The sequence below is a fragment of the Aquila chrysaetos genome, chromosome 12 (genome assembly GCF_900496995.4).
Source record: "Aquila chrysaetos chrysaetos chromosome 12, bAquChr1.4, whole genome shotgun sequence".
NCBI lineage: Eukaryota > Metazoa > Chordata > Aves > Accipitriformes > Accipitridae > Aquila > Aquila chrysaetos.
The window spans coordinates 20,623,324-20,644,035 of record NC_044015.1 but is presented as its reverse complement, the minus strand read 5'-3'; the positions used below and the strand labels follow the sequence as shown (position 1 = coordinate 20,644,035).

General features: G+C 38.5%; 1 protein-coding gene across 7 annotated transcripts in view; it reads right to left on the bottom strand.

The window, feature by feature from the left end:
* Nucleotides 1-4,577: 4,577 nt before the first annotated feature.
* The window catches only part of COL11A1 (collagen type XI alpha 1 chain), a 164,235-nt gene continuing 148,100 nt past the window's right edge, over nucleotides 4,578-20,712 (bottom strand). For all 7 annotated transcript variants that reach the window (XM_030033746.1, XM_030033747.2, XM_030033748.2 and 4 more), the window contains 13 exons: nucleotides 19,431-19,484; nucleotides 18,896-19,003; nucleotides 18,762-18,815; nucleotides 15,198-15,251; nucleotides 14,186-14,293; nucleotides 13,541-13,594; nucleotides 13,416-13,451; nucleotides 13,253-13,306; nucleotides 12,185-12,434; nucleotides 9,890-10,002; nucleotides 9,000-9,068; nucleotides 8,072-8,305; nucleotides 4,578-6,322 (listed from right to left, as the gene is read on the bottom strand). In XM_030033746.1, the coding sequence (XP_029889606.1) occupies nucleotides 6,176-6,322; nucleotides 8,072-8,305; nucleotides 9,000-9,068; nucleotides 9,890-10,002; nucleotides 12,185-12,434; nucleotides 13,253-13,306; nucleotides 13,416-13,451; nucleotides 13,541-13,594; nucleotides 14,186-14,293; nucleotides 15,198-15,251; nucleotides 18,762-18,815; nucleotides 18,896-19,003; nucleotides 19,431-19,484 (1,335 nt within the window). In that variant the 3' untranslated portion in view covers nucleotides 4,578-6,175. The remainder of the gene's footprint in view (nucleotides 6,323-8,071; nucleotides 8,306-8,999; nucleotides 9,069-9,889; nucleotides 10,003-12,184; nucleotides 12,435-13,252; nucleotides 13,307-13,415; nucleotides 13,452-13,540; nucleotides 13,595-14,185; nucleotides 14,294-15,197; nucleotides 15,252-18,761; nucleotides 18,816-18,895; nucleotides 19,004-19,430; nucleotides 19,485-20,712) is intronic.

Below are 20,712 nucleotides of genomic sequence, written 5' to 3'. Positions count from 1 at the left end.
GACATTATCGTGTGCGGCAACGAGGCAGAAGAAGTGTTTGAGAAGGGAAAAAGAATAATTCAGATTCTTCTGAAAGCTGGTTTTGCCATAAAGAAAAGCAAGGTCAAGGGACGTGCACAGGAGATTCAGTTCTTGGGAATAAAATGGCAGGATGGACGCCGTCATGTCCCTATGGATGTGGTTAACAAGATAGCAACTATGTCTCCACCAGCTAACAAGAAAGAAACACAAGCTTTCCTAGGCCTCGTGGGGTTCTGGAGTATGCATATTCCAGGTTAGAGTCAGCTTGTGAGCCCTCTCTATCGAGTAACCCGGAAAAAGAACTATTTTGAATGGGGCCCTGAACAACAACAAACCTTTGAGCATATCAGACAGGAAATAGCTCGTGCAGTAGCACTTGAGCCTGTCAGGACAGGACTAGATGTACAAAATGTACTCTACACTGCAGCTGGGGAGCATGGTCTCAACTGGAGCCTCTGGCAGAAAACACCAGGAGAAACCCAAGGTTGACCATTACGGTTTTGGAGCCGGGGGTACCGAGGATCAGAAGCCCACTACACCTCGACTGAAATAGAGATACTAGCAGCATATGAGGGGGTTCGAGCTGCTTCAGAAGTTGTTGGTACAGAAGCATATCTCCTCTTGGCACCACAATTGCCTGTGCTACACTGTATGTTCAAAGGAAACATCCCCTCTACACATCATGCAACCAGTGCTACATGGAGTAAGTGGATAGCATTGATCACGCAACGGGCTCCACTGGGGAAATCTAACCGCCCAGGAATTCTGGAAGAGATCATGGACTGGCCAGAAGGCAGAGATTCTGGAGCATCGCCTGAGGAGGTGGCTTGTGCCCAAGAGGCACCACCATATAATGAGTTATCAGAAGACAAAAGGCGTTATGCTTTGTTTACTGATGGATCCTGTCGTGTGGTAGGGAACCATCGGAAGTGGAAAGCTGCTGTTTGGAGTCCCACACGACAAGTTGTTGAGGCCACTGAAGGAGAAGGCGAGTCAAGTCTGTTTGCAGAAGTGAAAGCCATCCAACTAGCCCTAGACATTGCTGAACGGGAAAAGTGGCCAGTACTCTACCTCTATACCGACTCCTGGATGGTGGCTAATGCCCTATGGGGGTGGCTACAGCAGTGGAAGAAGACCAATTGGCAACGCAGGGGTAAACCCATCTGGGCAGCAGCATTGTGGCAGGACATTGCTGCCCGTGTAGAACACATGACTCTAAAGGTACGTCATGTAGATGCTCACATGCCCAAAAGCCGTGCCACTGAAGAACATCGAAATAATGAACAGGTAGACAAGGCTGCCAAAATAGAAGTAGCTCAGGTGGACCTGGACTGGGAGCGTAAGGGTGAGCTATTTGTAGCTCGATGGGCCCATGAGACATCGGGACATCTAGGGAGAGATGCAACATATAGGTGGGCTCATGATCGAGGGGTGGACCTGACCATGGAGGCCATCACACAGGTCACTCATGAATGTGAAACATGTGCTGCAATCAAACGAGCCACCAGAGTAAAGTCTCCCTGGAACAGAGGGCGGTGGCTGGGCTTCCGATATGGCGAGGCCTGGCAAATTGACTACATTGGACCACTGCCACGAACACGCCAAGGCAAGTGCTATATACTCACGATGGTGGAAGCAACTACTGGTTGGCTAGAAACATATCCTGTAAACCATGCCACTGCCTGAAACACCATCTTAGGCCCCGAAAGGCAAATTTCATGGCGACATGGTACCCCAGAAAGAATTGAATCAGACAATGGGACTCATTTCCAAAATAACCTCATAAGCTCCTGGGCAAAGAAACACTGCATTGAGTGGGTGTACCACATACCCTATCACCCGCAAGCATCTGGAAAAATTGAGAGATATAATGGACTGTTGAAGACTGTTGAGAGCGCTAGGCAACAGGACACGGAAGCATTGGGATACAAATTTAGCAGAAGCCACTTGGCTAGTTAACACCAGAGGATCTGCTAACCGTCCTGGTCCTGCCCAAACAAAACCCCTACATACTGTGGGAGGAGATAAGGTCCCCGTAGTGCACATGGGGAAGTGGCTGGGGAAGGCAGTGTGGATTTCTCCTCCCATGGGAAAAGGCAAACCCATTCGTGGGATCGTCTTTGCTCAGGGACCTGGGTGTACTTGGTGGGTAATGTGGAAGGATGGGGAGACCCAGTGTGTGCCTCAAGGACGTTTAACCTTGGGGGAAAAATAATCTCTGATGTGAGTTGTATGTTGTAGGAAGTAATGTAGCAGGAATGACCTGAACTGCAGAGGAGTGAACTTCGCAAGGAACCAGACAAGTGCATCGGTGACCCAAACCAAGCCGCTGTTGGTGCCCAACGATCAAACATACTGCTTCTGTCCTGACCCCTCATCTTGACGGATGGGGCCCAAGTCATAACCTGTGTGTGAACACCTGGAGGAGTGGAAGAAGCCCATGGAATATCTATCTCTTAAAGGACAGGGGATAGTAATTAATAAGAATGTATAAATCTGTATGTTGGGTATAAAAGTGGTTTAAGTATGCAGTTTCAGTTGTAAGTGTTGGTAAGAAGGGATTTCAGTAATGAGAATTAAATACAATGGCATGGTTAGAAGATATCTGTATTAAATTATGTGGGACCTGAGCATGACGCAAATGGTATGGAATAAGGGGTGGAGATTATATTGGGTCTGGCTGAGATGGAGTTAATACTCCCCACAGCAGCCCTCATAGCGCTGTGCTCTGCATTAGTAGCTAGAAAGGTGTTGATAACACACCAGTGTTTTGGCTACTGCTGAGCAGTGCTGGCACAGCATCAAGGCTGTCTCCCCAACATTTTTGCCCCCTCCCTCAATGGCAGGCTGGGGCAGGGCAAGATCTTGGGAGGGGACATAACCAGGACAGCTGACCTAAACTAACCAAACGGATCTTCCATACCATACGACGTCAGCTCAGATATAAAAGCTAAGTAAAGGGAGATGGAAGGGGGGCATTTTTGTCTTCCGGAGCAACCACCACGCGTACTGAAGCCCTGCTTCCCAGGAAGTGGCCAGACATCACCTGCTGATGGGAAGTAGAGGATAACATCATTTGTTTTTCTTTGCTTTCGCGCGCGACCTTTGCTTTCACTTTATTAAACTGTCCTTATCTTGACCCACGAGCCTTTCGTTATATTTTCTCCCCCCTGTCCAGCTGAGGAGGGGGAGTGATAGAGCGGCTTTGGTGGGCACCTGGCATCCAGCCACAGATGGTGACTCAACCACTTCCCTGGGCAGCCTGTTCGAATGCCTGACAACCCTTTCAGTAAAGAAATTTTTCATAATACCCAATCTAATTTGACTACAGAATCTGAAGTCTATTTCATAGAAAGACTAATGTGTGAGTTTTGATGTGAAATTTCTTTCTGTTATGAAGAGTGCTTTTTGGTGGTTGTTTTGTTGGTTTTTTTTTTAAGGACTGCTAGTACGAGATGTCTGTCAAGGGAAAAAATATATAGCATAATTTTTGCTTCAAGGCAAGAATATATAATGGCAATTTTCCCCCTTTAATCAGAAACTTGGAGAGAACAAGAACAGCATGCTGAAACAGAGAATGGACAAAGAGGAGTTAGAGTAACTAGCAGTGGTGAGATGTTTTCATGACAAGGATAAATAGTAAGGTACCTGGCTAAGGCCTTAAGAAGGGCTAAAGAATAAACCTGATGAATCCTTGCCTGAGAGGTGTAGAAGACTCAAGTTCATTTCGTCCTTTGGGATGTTGCCAACATGAACCTTGGCAAGATACTTTGACTAATTCTGGAAAAGGTCTGGGTTCATTTGGCTTCTTGCACTCTTAGAAACACTGTTTGGCTGCAGCCTAATCCTGACTCTGCCAAATCACCCTAAAGCACCTGACCCAGAAGTGTTGGGTTTTTTTAGATAGGGTTGAACAGCTCAGCTGGAAGTACTTGCTCTTCTGCCAAACTTATTTGAGCTGCTTTCACAGCTATTGTGGATCTAACGAGCATTTATAAAGAACAGTTAGCAGATTAAAAAAATAGAAACCATTTTGGAGGAGGCCCCAGGTGACATATGTCATATCTCTAGCTCAGACCCAACACTAGTTCTGGTTCCACTATCTAAAACAAAGCACTGGAAATTTTGTGTTCCAGTAGTTTCTAGGTCTTGGTCTGGTTCTTGTCTTCCGTTTCCTATCAATAAACAGGGTCATTTGCCTACCTCATGGGATCCTACAAGGATAAGCATGAGCCTGTGAAGCACTCAGACATTGTAGGTTGTAAGAGAGTGGCTAGGGAAAGAATATTGGGTTCCTATCTTGTGTTTGATAGTATTATGTGGACTGCTGCAGCTACAAATCCATACAAACTAAATGTGACATTATCAGCCTTGCTGCATACTGCCAATGGCCAGATCAGCGTCTTTTAACACTTCTCTTCCCAGTGCTGTTGCCCAGTGCTTGCCAGGACATGTAGTAAGATTACTTTTTTTTGGATGGTCTGGAGCAGAGTGAAATTAGAGTAATGACAGTGGGTGAGTTTTAGACATTGAAAAAAGAAAGTGACCAATCCAGGTAGACAAGACTTGATTTTATTAATAAAATTTGTATTTTCCTCTTTGAGGTGACAGTTACAAACTTTGGTTCAAAAATAAAAGAAAATATGAACAGCAAGAAGTTGACTTTTGAAATCTCACTTTTACATGTATAAACGTGCATAAGAAAATACCAGTTGGAAATGAGCCAGCAGAAACTAGTACTATTTAATTTAACAATTTATAAGAAATAGAAACAAACATTTCTTTTCAAGTCTTACATATATTATGAAAAATAATTACAAAAGGATTTGTGTTGTAAAGCTAAAATGTAACTTCTACTTCCAACTACCTGAATAAAATGTTCAGAGGTAAGGGCAAACCAACATTTTTTTTGTGAGATTTGAACAGCAAATTTTAACAGTTTGGGTCAAAGACAGCTCTGTAGGAAGCAGTCCCCTCATATGTTGCTTAGCAACTATGTAGAATCACATGACCTAGACATATTGCATCCCTGGCCTTCAGGTGAAATAACAGGAAAAAAATAATTCATATTAATGGGATGGGCAAATATTGTATAGGACCATTCTGTGGAACTTTTAGTATCCAGTTCAGGAAGCAATCATCCATCATTGCTTACATAAAAATCTAAGTAAACACTGCAAAAATCCATAAATAACTGTTTAGGATCCAGTTTTAATATTTATGCAGACCAAATAAGCACGATGGAAACAAATTCAGGTGAGATTTAAAAAAAAAAAAAAAAAAAAAAAGGAAAGCTGTATGACTAACTTATTTCACGCAGATTTTTAACAGATGTCTTACACAAGTTGTTTTTTTTTTCTTACATATTTTCCCCACCCAGAAATATAAACTTGTTTATTTTAGGTATATACAGGTATCTTATGAAATTATGGAATTAGAAAAGAAAATAAAAAGTCTGAGGTATAGCACCATGGAACACAGCACCTTTGAAGGTGCTTTCATTATTGAAATTCATCATCACAGAGTGATATCAGCAGAAGAGAGTTGTTTGAGTGTGCTGCTCAAGATCTTCCAGTTTTGCCACCTTAAGTTTTGTTGGCAACTTCAATTAACAAAGCTCTTCAACAACAATATATACAAAGGGATTTTATTATTAATCAGAATTGGAATTGGCTTCACTGGCACTTACAGCTTTATTTTTTCAGAATACATACACAGTATTGACAATGTAGTTTTGTAATTATAAAATAAGAGCCAGATGCAATTCAGAGACACATGCAAGTTTTGGAAATGGACAGAGGAATAACAGTATAGTACTGTACATAGAATAATTACAGTTTATTAAACACTTTCTTAACATCTCTGTTGCAATGGAAGGAGCACCATGTTTGGTTTTTTACAGCACCAAAGGAATCCAAAGGGGGGTGTTCCTAAAGTGAGCCCTATGATGTCTATCTGTGCCACAGCATCTTTGCAAAATAAGTTTAAGTCATGTGATTCTGGCCCTACAAGGGCAACAATTACTTTCTAGATAAGACACATACACAGCAAGACATATTTTCTATGCCATCCTTATTCAAAACTTGCATGTGGCATGAAGTGGGTTGGTAGCACCAAAGTGCAACATTTTTGTTGATCTGATTTTGTCTTACGCTTAACCAAGGAAGCAGACAGGACCGACCTCAAATCCAAACTTCTGGTTCTGATCACCAAAGTCATTGATCATCACATCAACTATAGGCACTTGGTCTATTTTGGGTGTGTTGATTTCGATCACTGTCTTTGCATAGCCCTTTCTTGACTGTTAAAAAAGAAGCAAAAGAAAGCAAACATGGTTATACATCAGAGCAGTCAGCATGTGCTGTAGATCTTCATAGGTTACCTCTGAAGTGTAGAATTTATAAATTATTGCCCCCTCATGCATGAGATATTAGAAACTCTAAAGTTTATGTTTTCTTAGGATTTTATTTTAAAAATGTGACATGGAGTGTTTTTTATTTTAGAAAGAGATTGTCCCATGGCTTTTTGACTTACTAAAATAGGCCTACAAATGAAAAATGATCTAAGACATTAAATGTTTGTTTGAGAATTCTGAGCTCACATCTATACTATTTAATAAATAATAACAATATTCTCATAGCAGTGCGCACATCTTCCATGTGAAAAAAAATCACTACTTAGTTCTGAAAGACAGAAGATCCACTTCTAAGGAGAAAGACTGTAACCGTCTCACAAAATATTACAGCAGCTGTTTGGACATGAAAGAAAGTAATAGTCTGACACGACTGCCAATCGATGCACTTAGAAACCAGGTTTGAAGGGGCACCCTTACTTCCTAACAAAGGCTCTCTATCTTCTCTAAATATCATCCACCCAAGTCATCATATTAGTTATCAGGACTGCACTTTGTTCAGATGATCTCTTATATCTTGCTGAGACATCTTTCAGCTATGCCAGGGTCTTGGAGTTTAGATGAGCATCCAAGTTGGTAGATCTGAGTGTTCTCAGTTTAGTGATGGAGCTACACCCTAAATCACTTCCAGCTCTCTCTGGAGCTCTACACTCAACCACTGTGGATAACAAAAGCAAAATAAATATACAGGACATACAGAAAGGCTCACATGAAGCAGTTAGTTATGTATTAGAATCTCATTACTGAGGGGAGGAGACACTGCATCTACCTGAGCTGCGTCTCTGTCTCAGAGTCAGGTATGTATCCTGGCACTTTCAGGTCTCTGATTCTTTATCACTGACATCTCAGGAACTGCCTTCAAAATGCTCCCATATCAAAACCCAAAATAATTAATGAGGCTTCAACTGTCACTTGCTCCATTGTTGTCTTTGTTTCAAAGTGTTCAGTACAAACCATTCTGTTTCTGAAAAGAGGTAACAGTTGCTATGCCTACAAAGACCCTGCTGGAGAGGTGGTCAGAGAGCTGATGCATGTCTGAACAGCTCTGGGGGTTTTAGCTGAGCTAAGAGACAATTCTGAAAGGTACAATCCACAAACTTCACCTGGCTTGGGCTACCAAAAAATGAGAAAATGAAATACAAAGTCACATATCAAACTATGCAATTAATTCACTATGTTTGGGTACATACATATGGCTTAGTTCATACATGTTTTTACTGTATTCACTAAATACTCTGTCTGCATATGCCTTGATTTTGAGTATAAATATATTCTACTGATGGGCTGCTGCCCCTGTTTATGCATTTTTGCTTCTGTTCTTCTGTGTATGTGTTCTGATACTGTGCTCATACTAGCAGATAGTCTAGTTTCAGCACATTGGTGCTGACAGCCAGTATCCATGCCACGTTTATTCTGTTTCTGTCACTTGGCTTATGGTTATTTTTTTTTTGGTACATAAAGGAAAATTAAATAAGAGAATAGTGTACTGTAGTTAAAAATCTACTAAAAGGCAGTCTATTAAAAATAAAGTGTTTAGAAAGCTTTTCTCAGAAGAAAGCTATGAAAGAATGAAATTGTTTTATTTCTACTTTAATTGACAGGTTGGTTTCATAAAGACTCTTCTGAACCTGTACTTACTGCACAGCCATCATGAAGAGCTTTGATGTAAGGATTGTTGTCATAAGACATTTCTTCATCATTTGATCCTAAGAACCTTAGCGCTTTGTCATAGCTGTCAGATGATGCATCATGCCAGGCTACAGACTGATGACAGTTGTAAGTGAAATTTTGTCTGGCAGAGGCACTCAGTAGTTTAAGGAATGTCATTTGGACCATATTAATGGAATTGCCTTCAACATCCAAATACGAAAGCTGGAAAATATGGAAAATATAAGAAGTTACATGAATATTTATCTATTATTTCCTTTGTCAAAATGCAAACCAAAATTATTGTTGACAAAAGAACCACATAACTGTCCTTAATAAATAAAAAAAAAAGTCAACCAACATATAACATTTTATGGATTTTTAAAGTTCAATAATGCTATGACTCAGTAAATAGATTTTCATGTTGTAGCAATATATTTAGGATGAAGAACTACGTATTTTAGCTTCATTCTGATGGGAAAGAGAGAATTACTCCTACCATATAGTGTAAACCAGCAGAATCTCTTTGGGAATCTGTTTTTAGTTAATTATAAAGTTATATAAGCCTGCAGTCTCATCTTTGCATACTCGGTACATTTCAGGTTACCTAGAATGGGGCAGGGGATCTGTGCTCCAGCTGCTTTACTAAGGTTCAGTGGTGATGTGTGGTCTGCCAGAATCCAGATCCTCACCATCAGCTGTGCAAGTGACCATTGGGATCATTGTGGGACAATGCAGAGCAGGCTCCTGCTGTCCAGTGGCAAAAGGCCGTATAGCTGCTCTAATATTTAGGGCAAAAAGGCTGGGGCTGAAAAGTCTTTTCATTATCTAAATATTTATAAAATTCCTTGGGATCTGTTGATCACTGATAACATGTACTTGATTTGTGAATAACCATTATGTTGCAGTGACAACTTACAAGTTTGCCTCGCTTAAATTCACTAAACCAAGATCCTGGATTCTCCTTTGGCCATGATGAAATTCTAACCTGTGTGGTAAAACAGCAGAGGTAGAAGTATTTAAAACATACGTTAACAGATATGAAGGTTTTACATTACCTGGGACAAGTTAAACATCAGATAGTAAAGAATGGTTGGTTCTTCTTTCTGAGATCTCAGCCTCTTTAAAGCTCTAAAATAGGATGTTTTTCTTCTACAGAATGCCTTCAAATTAGTGACTTTAAATGGAATCCAAGGTGATAGCTTATAAAGTGAGCTAGTTCTATTTAAGGGAAACTGTTGTCATCTAAGATTCAGGTAAACTGCTGGTATAAATTGTTCCTGTGAAGAGTGGCTAAATTAGAGTTTTCACTGATGTTGATGCAGATAGATCTCTCTCATTGAGGCAAGGTTTTAGAAAGCCTTCCTCTACACCATGTGCCCCATCAGAGGTAATTTATAACAATGAGTGAGGACACTGTTACTATATAGTGGTTTACATCTACTTTGCATAGGTATAAATTAATAGATATAAATGAACCCACAAGAGAAACACAGTAAGAGTTCAGCTTTAGGTGTCAAATGCTAGATTATGCACTTTGACTGACTGCACAGCTATGTTGCATTCTGAAATGCAGTGAAAGGTTAGCAAGCAGGTGCATAGATTCCCTATCTAAGCAAAAGAATGAAAATGCTGTTTGCTAACTCTATGTACCATTTTACCACTTTATTCAGATTTATGCAAATTTCAATGTAATCAGTAAGACAGATATATGAAGATGTGACGGTGTAATTATCCTGTTTAGTTCAACATTGCAACAGCATAGTAGGATCTGTCAACAGCTAACTGAAAACACAGATTGGTACTTACTCCTTCAGATTTCTTATCTGGGTAGATGCAAGTTTCCCCACCTGCTGTGAAATTGCAGTATACTTTGAAGGAGTCTCCAGAACAGCCCTGGTTAGGATCAATCCAATATTCCCCTAAAACAGATGAGGAAATATTTTCCTTATATAGTGGAAATGGTATTTGGAAGATCCAGGTTTTACTGCTACCTAATGGTCCTCCAAAGTTTGTAGGAAATTTGTTTTATCTCAATGATGAGAAAGCAACTCTTTCTTTTCTGCCTTGTGATTTGTTGCTGCTGTTGTTGTTTATGAAAGATAACACCAGGATCCAAGTCTATTTTTATCTGCGTCCTTTTGTTTTTGTCTAATTTTACTTCAAACCATGACTATTGCAGGATACTGCTGAGGTTTTGGAGGAACTGCAGAGACCTCAGTCTAGGGGAAGAAGGACATTATGTGTGAAACACACATTGCAGGTCCCAGCAATTTGGCCATTTCAGTATTTCAGCTAGAAGGATAATTTGTACCTGTGGTGGTAGCACTCTCAAAAACAGAGCGGAGGCAGCCTTAGGCAGAAATAAGCTATGGCTTAGGTCAGAGAGCAAAATCTAGAGTCATTTTCACACCTATCTACATAAAAAGGTGGCCACACAGGGCTTGGTGAGGTTGTAGCTGGCACAAATACCCAAAGCTTCCCCTGAGAGAGTATACCTCAAGCAAAGGTGTTTTTTACTGCTGGGTTATGAAGCTGCAACACTAGTGAAACTTCAGGCTGCTTTAGCTGATAAAAACACCTTAACTAAAGCTTGGTTAGGTGACATGGTGGGACAGACAGTTAAAACTTGCAGGAGGCTTCCCACAGTTTCTGCAGTCCTACCAGACTGGCATGATTGAGAATTCAGGCCCTACAATGCCAGGGTGAATGAAGGCTGGGCATGAAAGAGAGCCAAGGTCAATCCAAGGCCCATTAAAAATCAGCGCATTTTAAAATCTACCATTCTAATTACAGTGATTTCTGTCATGTGGGTCCTTATCTCCAGCTAGTTTCACAGCAGGACAGCAAATGATTTTCTGACACTACTGTTCTAATCCAGTTTCAAGCAAATACTGGAGGTTTCAAAGAGGAATACCAAATCTCTATTGTTTCAGGCTGTATTTATTGAAAACAGTCCTTCCTACCTGTAAGTCTTATCCCTTGAGATTTTGGATTTTAATGAATGCATTTACTTTTATTTTAACCAAAATAAGATTACTTTGATATGAAGAAAGCTCCAAATAATAAGCAAATACTGGTAAATTAAGAAGGTGAATGTGTTCTATTAAAAACATTCATTATTATGGAGGGTACTGAATTGTAAAATATGTACTTTTCATATAGCACATACACTGCTTAACTATTCCTCAAGGCAACCATCTGTTTTTATCTATCTAGAGTGAAAGCAATAAAAAATTATTAAACTGTCAAAATCTATTTTTCCTCCCATTTTAAAACAGAAACATACTTCTTTGAACTGGGAAAAATATCCATTGGAATAAAAAAAAAAAAAAAAAAAAGAAAGAATGAAAACTCTGTGAAGATTGGCTTTCATTTATAACCTTTCCAGAGGGGTAAACTCAGTTGGAAAAAAAGAAGAAAACAACAAAGAATAATTAAATCAAGATAGTTCTTCAGAACAGTGTGTTGTTCATAGTACTCTGCATTTTATTAAACTAGTACTTAGTAGCATTAAACAGTATCAGAGAAACTTGCATGTCTATTTGCTGAATGATATCGAACAAACAGTGGTCATGCAGTAGAACAAAATATTGTTTCTAAGGGTAAAAGAATAGTAATTTTTTTAAGTCATAATAATAAATCTCATATAATATCAATGCTATTTTATATTATCATGCTAAGCTAAAGTGTACAGCTACTAAAATAATTCTCATTTCTTTTAAAAAAAGCTAATAGCTATCCCAGCATGCTGACATTTGTGATTTTTACTTTCTGTTGATCTAAATAGCATCAATCTTTCATCCTTCTCCTATTTAGATAGTTCTGGAAATGCAAGGCCCACCTTTCAAAACAAGCACTTTATTTAGCACTTTAAAAAAAACAACAGATCAGGTTATGTATTTAAAGAATTTTGGCTTTTACCACGAGAACACATCTTACTCACATTTTATAAAGTTTTATAACTGCAAAAAAGGATTTAATGAGACTGTATCTGTTGAGCGACTATATTAACCATCTACCAGTAATTAATTATTCTGCCAAAGTATCTTAGCAGATCATAACTTCAGCCTTGTTTGCCTTTGTCATGCAATATTAACATACCATCTGGGAAGTCTGGATGGCAGAGTTGCAAGTCTTTGCAAGTTCGGGCTGGGTTATTCTGAGTGCCCATTGGATACTTCATATGCTCAATGTCTTGCTTCAGTGAATTCAATGACCCAAAGATCTCTTCCATGCCATCAGAATAATCCAGAATATTATCACCAGCATCAGATAACATGTAATCAGGAGATCTTCTTGTCTTTTTGGGTGACTGGATTGGCAGCGGCTGGATTACCTCACCTGGAGGACCCTGAGTGGAAAACAACATACCTGGTTACCTCTTCTGTTTGTTTTTCAGCTGCATAAATATGAAGCCACAGAATGTGGCTTGGAGATGCTTTGAATAGGCTTTCTTCAAAATCTTTATTTCACTTATTTCCTTCAGATTTATGCCTGTGTGCTTTGACTTGCAGAAAAAGATGACTGTAGAAAGGCCAAACCATTGTTGTACTCTAAGCTCTTCTCACTGCGTTGCTGTTTGGGGAAGAGTGTGCTGCCCTCACGTAAGTTAAGTGTGCAGAACTGACTTGCGATTGCCTCTTTATCCCTGGCAATTCCCTCAAGCACAAGCATAGCCTATGACAAATGAAAACTGTGGATGTTTCCTATGATAAAACTTTAAAATTCCACTTGGGGTCTATAAAGCAATATTTCATTTCAAGAAATTGAAACACTTCATTCAGTTTTGGACTGTTTTCATTTTAGATTGTTATGATATGAAAAAGAAATAGTGGAAACAGAAGAGTGTCAACAGAGGTAAACCAATATAATTCTATTTTCTGTGCTTCAATATAACACATTAAATAATTATTGCAAGTGCATTTTTTTGTTTGGGGCAGTTTTTGTGGGTTTTGTTGTCTTTTTAAGTTTCTAATGGCTTTTTCAGTGCAGAAAATACATTGTATTTCTGTGTCTGGTGGATCTGTGTTGCCTGAAAAATGAATTTTCAAACAATCATTAATATATTCCTTATCTGCAAGTTCACAAATGCTGTTTTCTACCTTTGTCAAAACAGGGTCATCGTGTCAGTGTAATGTGCATGCATATCAGATAAGAGTTCTTACTTACTGGAGGACCAGGTGGACCAGGTAATCCACTGTCACCCTTTTGACCAGCAGGACCCTATAAAGCAATGAAAGAAATGCAGTGTTGACCATGCTACAGAATGCTAAAAAATAACACACACAAAAGTTATGTAAAAGAACAAAAAATATGGAGGAGAATTACTCACGCTGGATCCTTTGGAACCTTTTGGACCTTGGGGACCCTACGGGCAAGAACATATAACTATAATTGGAGTGTATTCCATATAACACAGGAGTGTTTTGAACAGGAGGACTGGATGGAATTACTTACAGGTAGACCAGGAGGACCAGGGGGTCCAAGTGGACCAGCAGGACCAGAAATTCCCTAAGAAAGAGTAAGAAAGTAAGTACAGAACTAAAATATTCTACATACTGGACTGGATTAAAAAAATGCGTATCTGTGAAAAAGGTAGTCCTACTAAGCATCCAACCCTGATGAGTTTTGATTTAGGCCATTTGCTAAGGTCCAAAACAGTTTGTAAGTTTAAAATATTATCTCACAGTTTGAGTTTCTTGTAGTTGTTCTTACACTGCAGTACTTATAGTCACGACTGTGTTCCCCCTTGAGCCTGGCTTGGAAACCTCACTTTTTACATAGTGCCTTAAAACATGGCTTAATAACTAGGAGAAAGGAAGCTGTAGTGCAGTTAATAAACATGATGAGATTGGTGCTGCTAGTTTTATCTTGTCCCTAACTTGTGTATGCATTTCCTTCATCTTCTGAAACACTCTATGATCTTGTTTTACGCTGTTTAACTTCACTGTGTTTGTATAATGCCTAGAAGAGTTTTAACCTCTAGCAGGGGGTTCCGGGTGTTAAATGTTTATGGCAACTTTACATCTCTCAAAAGAAAGACTGGAATATGTACTCTGCTTGCACACAACTTGAATGAAAACACAAGTATGTTTTACTCACTGCATCACCCTTGGCTCCAGGAGATCCCTGTGGGCCAGGAAGACCCCTATCACCCTTTTCACCCTGTTCTCCTGGAGGTCCAATCAGGCCAATCAAACCAGGATGTCCCTAAACAAGACAGAAGAAAATATAGTTAAAACTCAAAATATATACAGTAAATGTGCTTTGCAAACACAGAAATTAGAGCTTTCAAATGTCAGCACTGTTGCTAGTCAACAGTTAACCCAAACCCAAATTATTCTGAAAGCATATTCATTATTGTTAGTTAGCCTTTTACACTTCGAGATTATTTTCAAGTTGTGACTGCTTATTCAGTGAAAGAGATCTAAGTGGAACATAGTTCTTACTGGAACAGATACAGAAATAACAATGCCTGTGGGTACAAATTTCATACTAACTTTCACATTTAGGTGCTATAAGCATATTATAGAGTTGCACATTTGTTTCTGCATGTAATATAGCTGTATAAACAGCTGATCCGAGCACATAAACAAAACTGAAATTCACAAGATATAATCATATTCATATCCCTTTCTCTATATAGTTTTTCTCTGATACACAAGCAATCAATAAGTTGTTGGGACTCCATTAGAAAATGCTATCCTATCCTGGATGTCTCGATCCATTATTTCAAAAGAAAGTAGTATAGCTGTTACATATTTATTTTGTTGTTTTAAAATAAAAATCTCAAATACTTTTTATGTCTACTTTGTTTTTGTAAAACCAACAGTTCTCTTTACATCCATATCTTTGGGATTTTCACTGCAGGGAGGAATCACATGGTCAACAGGTTATAACACAGGCAGTAGTCTTTTTCTTTCTGTATATCCAGGATATCAGATGTCGCTTAAAACTTCACAATTACTATTAAGGCTATGGGAAGCTGATTGATAGACATGGTAAATTGTCTTGCTTTCTGATACAAAACCCCTAGTGTTTCTTTCTGCTAATTTTATACAGACCTTTAGACTGGGTCAAAATTACAAAGGCACAAACAATGAATAAAGTATACCTTCTCTCCTTTGGAACCTGGATCTCCTTTCAGGCCAGGCAAGCCAGGTGGACCCTAAATAAATCAAGGGAACTAATGTTAAAATAAGTTTTAACATACTGCACAGATCATGTTTTCTTGAAATATTACTAAAAGCGGTGTAAGTCCAAGTACACAGTCATTCAGTGGTTGATGGTTGTGATTGATGGCATGTGATTTAGGGCCCAAAATAAAGTTGAAATGCATATTTAAAAAAGCATAATAATGCTACTGTAGCATTTAAATTACTTTATAATTAGAAATCTATAAAGTGTTGTATGATTAGAAATCTGTGAAGCAGAGGGTCAACTAAATTCTTAAAGAGCACTGAAAGCATCCAGTGAAGCAAGTAATATTAAAAAAAATATTCAAATAATTTTTGGTTGATTAGCCTAATTTTGTTTGTGGTTACATTATATGCTTTCAATTATTACTTCTACCTTAATTCCTGTACCTTATTTTAGTTGCTTATTTTAGCCCTTTCTTTCATAAGACAGTGGAAAGTATCCTCTTAATTTGTTTTCTCCCAGTTTACTACAGCTTAGTAAGATTTTTGTGGAATATAAATCAAGTTGCTTATAATAACTGCTCCTCAACATTGTTTTGTTGGAGAGCTACTTCATATTTTGTTTCAGCAAGGTGTTACCTTGGGATTATGGTTTCCTTGACTTGCCACCTGAAATTCCTGTATGACCATGAATAATGCATTTAAATCTATATTTTCTAAATATTCAAGTCTTTCTACTCAACATTGCCAGCTTACTTAATGTGATCTAGGTGTGCTAGCTCCACTGACGTGTACAAGCTTATGGCCCTTCGTCACTTTTGTAAATGTGGTTAGTTACACAAATTACTTAGGTTTTGCAATACTAGTCTGGGCAATCCTAAATGCTTCTACGAACAGCCTTAGTGTCTTTGAGCCTCCACTCCTCATTTGTTGGATAGGGATAATAGCCCTACCTTACAGAGGTGTTAAACTGATACATTTTTGGGTACTTACATGGTTCATGTCATATGAGCAGCTTACAATTTTTAAATTGTATTTACAAGCCATCCTTTCTGCAGCACAGTAAAGACATGTTACTTTATGAAACTGAGTAAGAAATGCTCTCCTAAGTTTTATCTGCAGTTGTCCCTAAACATTACTCCATGCAGCTACATTTCTGTAAACAGAAATATGCTAGGGCAGGACACAGAGCTGTGAACAATGAACACAGGGTCAACAGAACCATTCTACAAGCCCTTCCACATTTCTGGGATGGGCATGGGGAGGGGACAACCCAAAACACTGATTTTTTTATAGGTGGTTCCAATGTAAGCTGATGCTTAGAGAATCTATTGGAAAACTCCATTGTAGTCTTGCTACCTGGGAAACCACTGTGGAGAATAAACACATTCACATTGATAGGTCTTACTTTCTGAATATCCCATGCAAAAACCACTGAATAATCTTGTTCTTATAACTTGACACAAGCTTCTTTTCCCTGACAGTGCTTTTTTGATCTTTACTGGGATCATAAGAGCAATCCATTAAAGATACTGTTTTGCCAATAGTCAAAAATATAGCTGGATAGATGGCACAGAAAAAGGTTATATATGAAGCTTGTTAAAATCTCCTTGGTTTGTTCTTTCTCCATCTTTTAAAAATTATTTTAATCCTTATTTATAATTTTAGAAGAATTTTGAGGGATTTGAGAAATCTGAGGTTCATAAGAATGGCAATGCTGGTTTTGTGTAATTTGTACAGAATGAGGTGAAAAATTTCAGGCCATGCAGTGCATATGCAAGCACAGAAAAGGCATTCATTTCTCAGAGGCTATTAATCTCACACTGAACATGTATGCATTAGGCATAGAGCTTCTAGACTAAGTCGGTATCTCATCACTGCTGGTCTCCTGCTGGCAGTGGACATCTGTGAAGTTATGATATGCATAGCAGTAATAAGTGACCTTTTCAACCTGGCACAGATTCAGAAGTACCATAACACTTGATGTACAAAATATTATTCAGTGCGTATCCTTTCCATCTCTACTTCAGGTTATCATTAGATGCAAAAGCCTAGTGAAATACATAATTCATGAATGAAAAGTGAAATTTTTAAGCTTTTGGAATACAGAATCAGCCATTTTCACCTGCAGTGTGTTGTGCTCTACTGCAAATCTGCTTTCATATTCTTCTCCTGATAGCAATCTATTGTAGAGAGAGGGAGGGGAAGGAGGGAGACCTAACCTCAGCAACTTTTACATATAAACTTAAACTTTATTTTGGATTTTAAGAAAGTAAAGTTGCAGCAGTGCATCTAAAAAAAGTTATTGTTGAGCTGACAGGAAGCCTGGGCATTTGGGAGTATATAGTTCATTAATACACTCAGCTTCAGGTTTGAATTGAATATTTCATTTCTTAAATGTTGGAAGAGAGATATTTTGAGGATGTATTTGGAGGCTTCTAGTGACTGACATGTGGGAAAGGGATGCTTATTATTGCTGGATAATTGTTCATTGTCTTTTAGATTTCAGCACAGAACTGTAACTGGGGAGACCAGTTTTCAGTTGTCTGATTTGTCCCCCATGCATTTTATTTGTAAATTGGGCACATCATTTAAAAACTATGGTGGTGGCCCCATCATAAACTTTGGGGAGAAGAGGTTTTTATTATGGGCTTAGCATAGGGTAGTCCTTTTCCTTGCAGCTTCTCATTCATTGTTCCCAACCTCTGACTGACTTACAAGCAATATGTTATCCCTGAGACTTTAGACAAAATTAGAATGTTAAAATGAAGACAACAAAGAGCTGTAGTGTAAGGTTTCCTCAGTACATTATTTGCTCATTATTGTTTTCTAAGGGACAGAGAAAAATGAAATTATATGTAGGAGCCTTCCTTTTCTTCCCTTGCTTTAATCATATTATTAACACATAGCAGAACTGTGGTATGCCCTAGATGCCCTAGAAACTGGGAGCTTGGTTCATTCAGACCCTTTTAAACACTTTGGTCATGGATTATATTTCCTGGGACTGCCACAATGAACAACAGACATGATGCTGCTGTTCATTTTTATAAAACTAGCATGTTTTCTTCTTTGGTAGAAGTCCCTTTTTGGCCCTCCTTCTGATCTAATTTTTTCTTTCTCTAAGGAATAGACATGATCTAAACTTTTACCCTATGAATAATGTTTTCCTAAACTAGCAGTCATTAAAGTCAATGGATGTACAAAATTTGCCACTGCTAAGGAAACAAAATGATTTAAGGTATTAAGCTTTGCTGATGTGGGGACAGAAGTCGATTCTATTCAGGGGATTTCAAGGATTTGGTTTTATACTGCCTTATTCCACTTTTTACCTGCTATAACTCAGCAACGTTCAGCAGAGCTGCCTATTAAAGTGGAGCAGTAAAATTAGCAGGCAGTTGAGTATCAGATTTTACCAGCACAGAAGAACTTTGTGCTAAGAACTGACTTCCACATTCATTGTTCTGTAAATGCACAGACACATTAATGATATATTTTAAAGGGTGTTTTTCTGTTCTGGCACTGAAAGGAAGGGTACTCACCAGAGGCCCAGGAGGGCCATCCTGACCTGGTGCTCCAGGAAGACCTTGTTCTCCCTAGAAAAAACATAAAGTTTGCTTTACCAGAGGATATACAAGAAATGCAACATTTATTATTATATGCTCCACTTACTTACCACAGGGCCAGGAATGCCCCGGAGACCCTCTGGGCCAGGTTTTCCTGCAGGTCCCTGTGGACCAACTGGACCCGTTTTTCCAGGAGCCCCTTCTGCACCAGGTTCACCCTAAGAAGAACATAAGCAACACGTCAAAGAGGAAGAGCTGACTAAGCTTGGCACTGTAGGGATATACAAGTTGCAAAGTGAGAGCAAAGTTTCCTCACTCCATTTTCCAAAAGCTATTCTAAAATAGTGTTCTGCACAGGATGGTTTTCTGAACAAAATTTTGATAGCTTCACATAAAGATGGGGTGCCAGCAAAGCATACTCATTTTGCTTTTCCGCAGGGGTGAACTAAGTTGGGCCTGTACTGGTGAGAGTCTACCATGTACTCCATTATGTATTGCTACTAATTCTGGGTCTTAATTTGGATTTTACAGTTTACCTATTATTACTTTGATAAGTTTCGCACTCAGTGCATGATAAGCAATTTACTTTTAATTTATATACAGTTTACATTTCCATGCTCCTAAAAAAAATCTTGAATGTATTACCTTTGCACCTTTTTCACCTTGTCTGCCTTCAGCACCAGTTGCTCCAGGAGGTCCCTGTAAAACATGGAGACTGAGCTCATAATCTCGGTTTTCTAAAATATTACGAGTGAAAAAATTCCGAGAGTGCAATTTCCACTGTATTAATAAATAGTAAATGCTAACAGAAGAACTTTAAATTTCCTTCTTGACACTTTATTCACGGGATAAGAATTCCAATCTGTCATATCAGCCATTTTTCCCTTCATAAAATTTTCTGGGTTTTTAGAATATCTAAAAGAATATACATCATCTAACACCTCTGATATGATGAGGTTAAAAACAAAGAAATAGCTTGGAAAAAATTAAAAAGGATAGAAAAGGAAAAGAACAATACTAATTTACACATACAATAACAGTTTTAAACTTGCTTTGCATTGGCTTCTATCTATTCACTGTAGTTTAGCCACTGATTCCAAAAGGGCCTGTCATTCTACAGTGCACAGAATGGCATATACTTCTTTATTCTCTTAAGCAAGGATTGGGCTCAGTGAGCCTTTTGATTACATTTGGACAGCCAAAAATTGATACATGCCTTAATATTATCCAGTAAATATGAAAAGGAAAAAAAAACAATTGCATGACTAAAGATTGTAAGGAATGAAATAAAAACACTGAGTACAAATAGCTCTTGGTATCAGGTTTCATGCTATTGCTCCACAAAAGCTCTGTTTCACTAAGAAGATAGAACTCGGTACTGCAGGAGGATGTACAGATGGGATAAGATTCAGGTGAAGGCCACAAAACAGGAGTTGCAGTCATCTGGCAGCACTGTGACTACCTATTGCGGATGTCACCCATCTTTCATTTTCTTATGGTTTCAGTGAAAAATAAAAAGACATTTTTGTCCTCCAAGACAAAGGCTGATTTTCAGGTCAGGGAATTAATAGCCATAGCTTCAGTTATGAACAGAAGAATTATCTAGAATCTAATGTACTCTTCTGAAAATGGTTCTCTTACATAAACTTAGTTTAGAAAAGATGCGCTCAAGATAATAGACCAACTGTTTTCCTACAAGGTTAATTTTTAGCCTGGGAAATGTCTTTATTACAAGTAGCTATTTCTTGCCAACCAATGAGCAGCTTAAATCAAAAGGAAAGAAAAGTGACCATGATCAAATACAAGGTGATTTTCTGAATCTATAAAACTTACTTCCTAAGACTCATCTGTTCATTAATGCAACAAGCAGTTTGTTATGTAGAAATTAAAAAAATGTTCTAAGGATCAGGAACAAGAAAAATTCAAC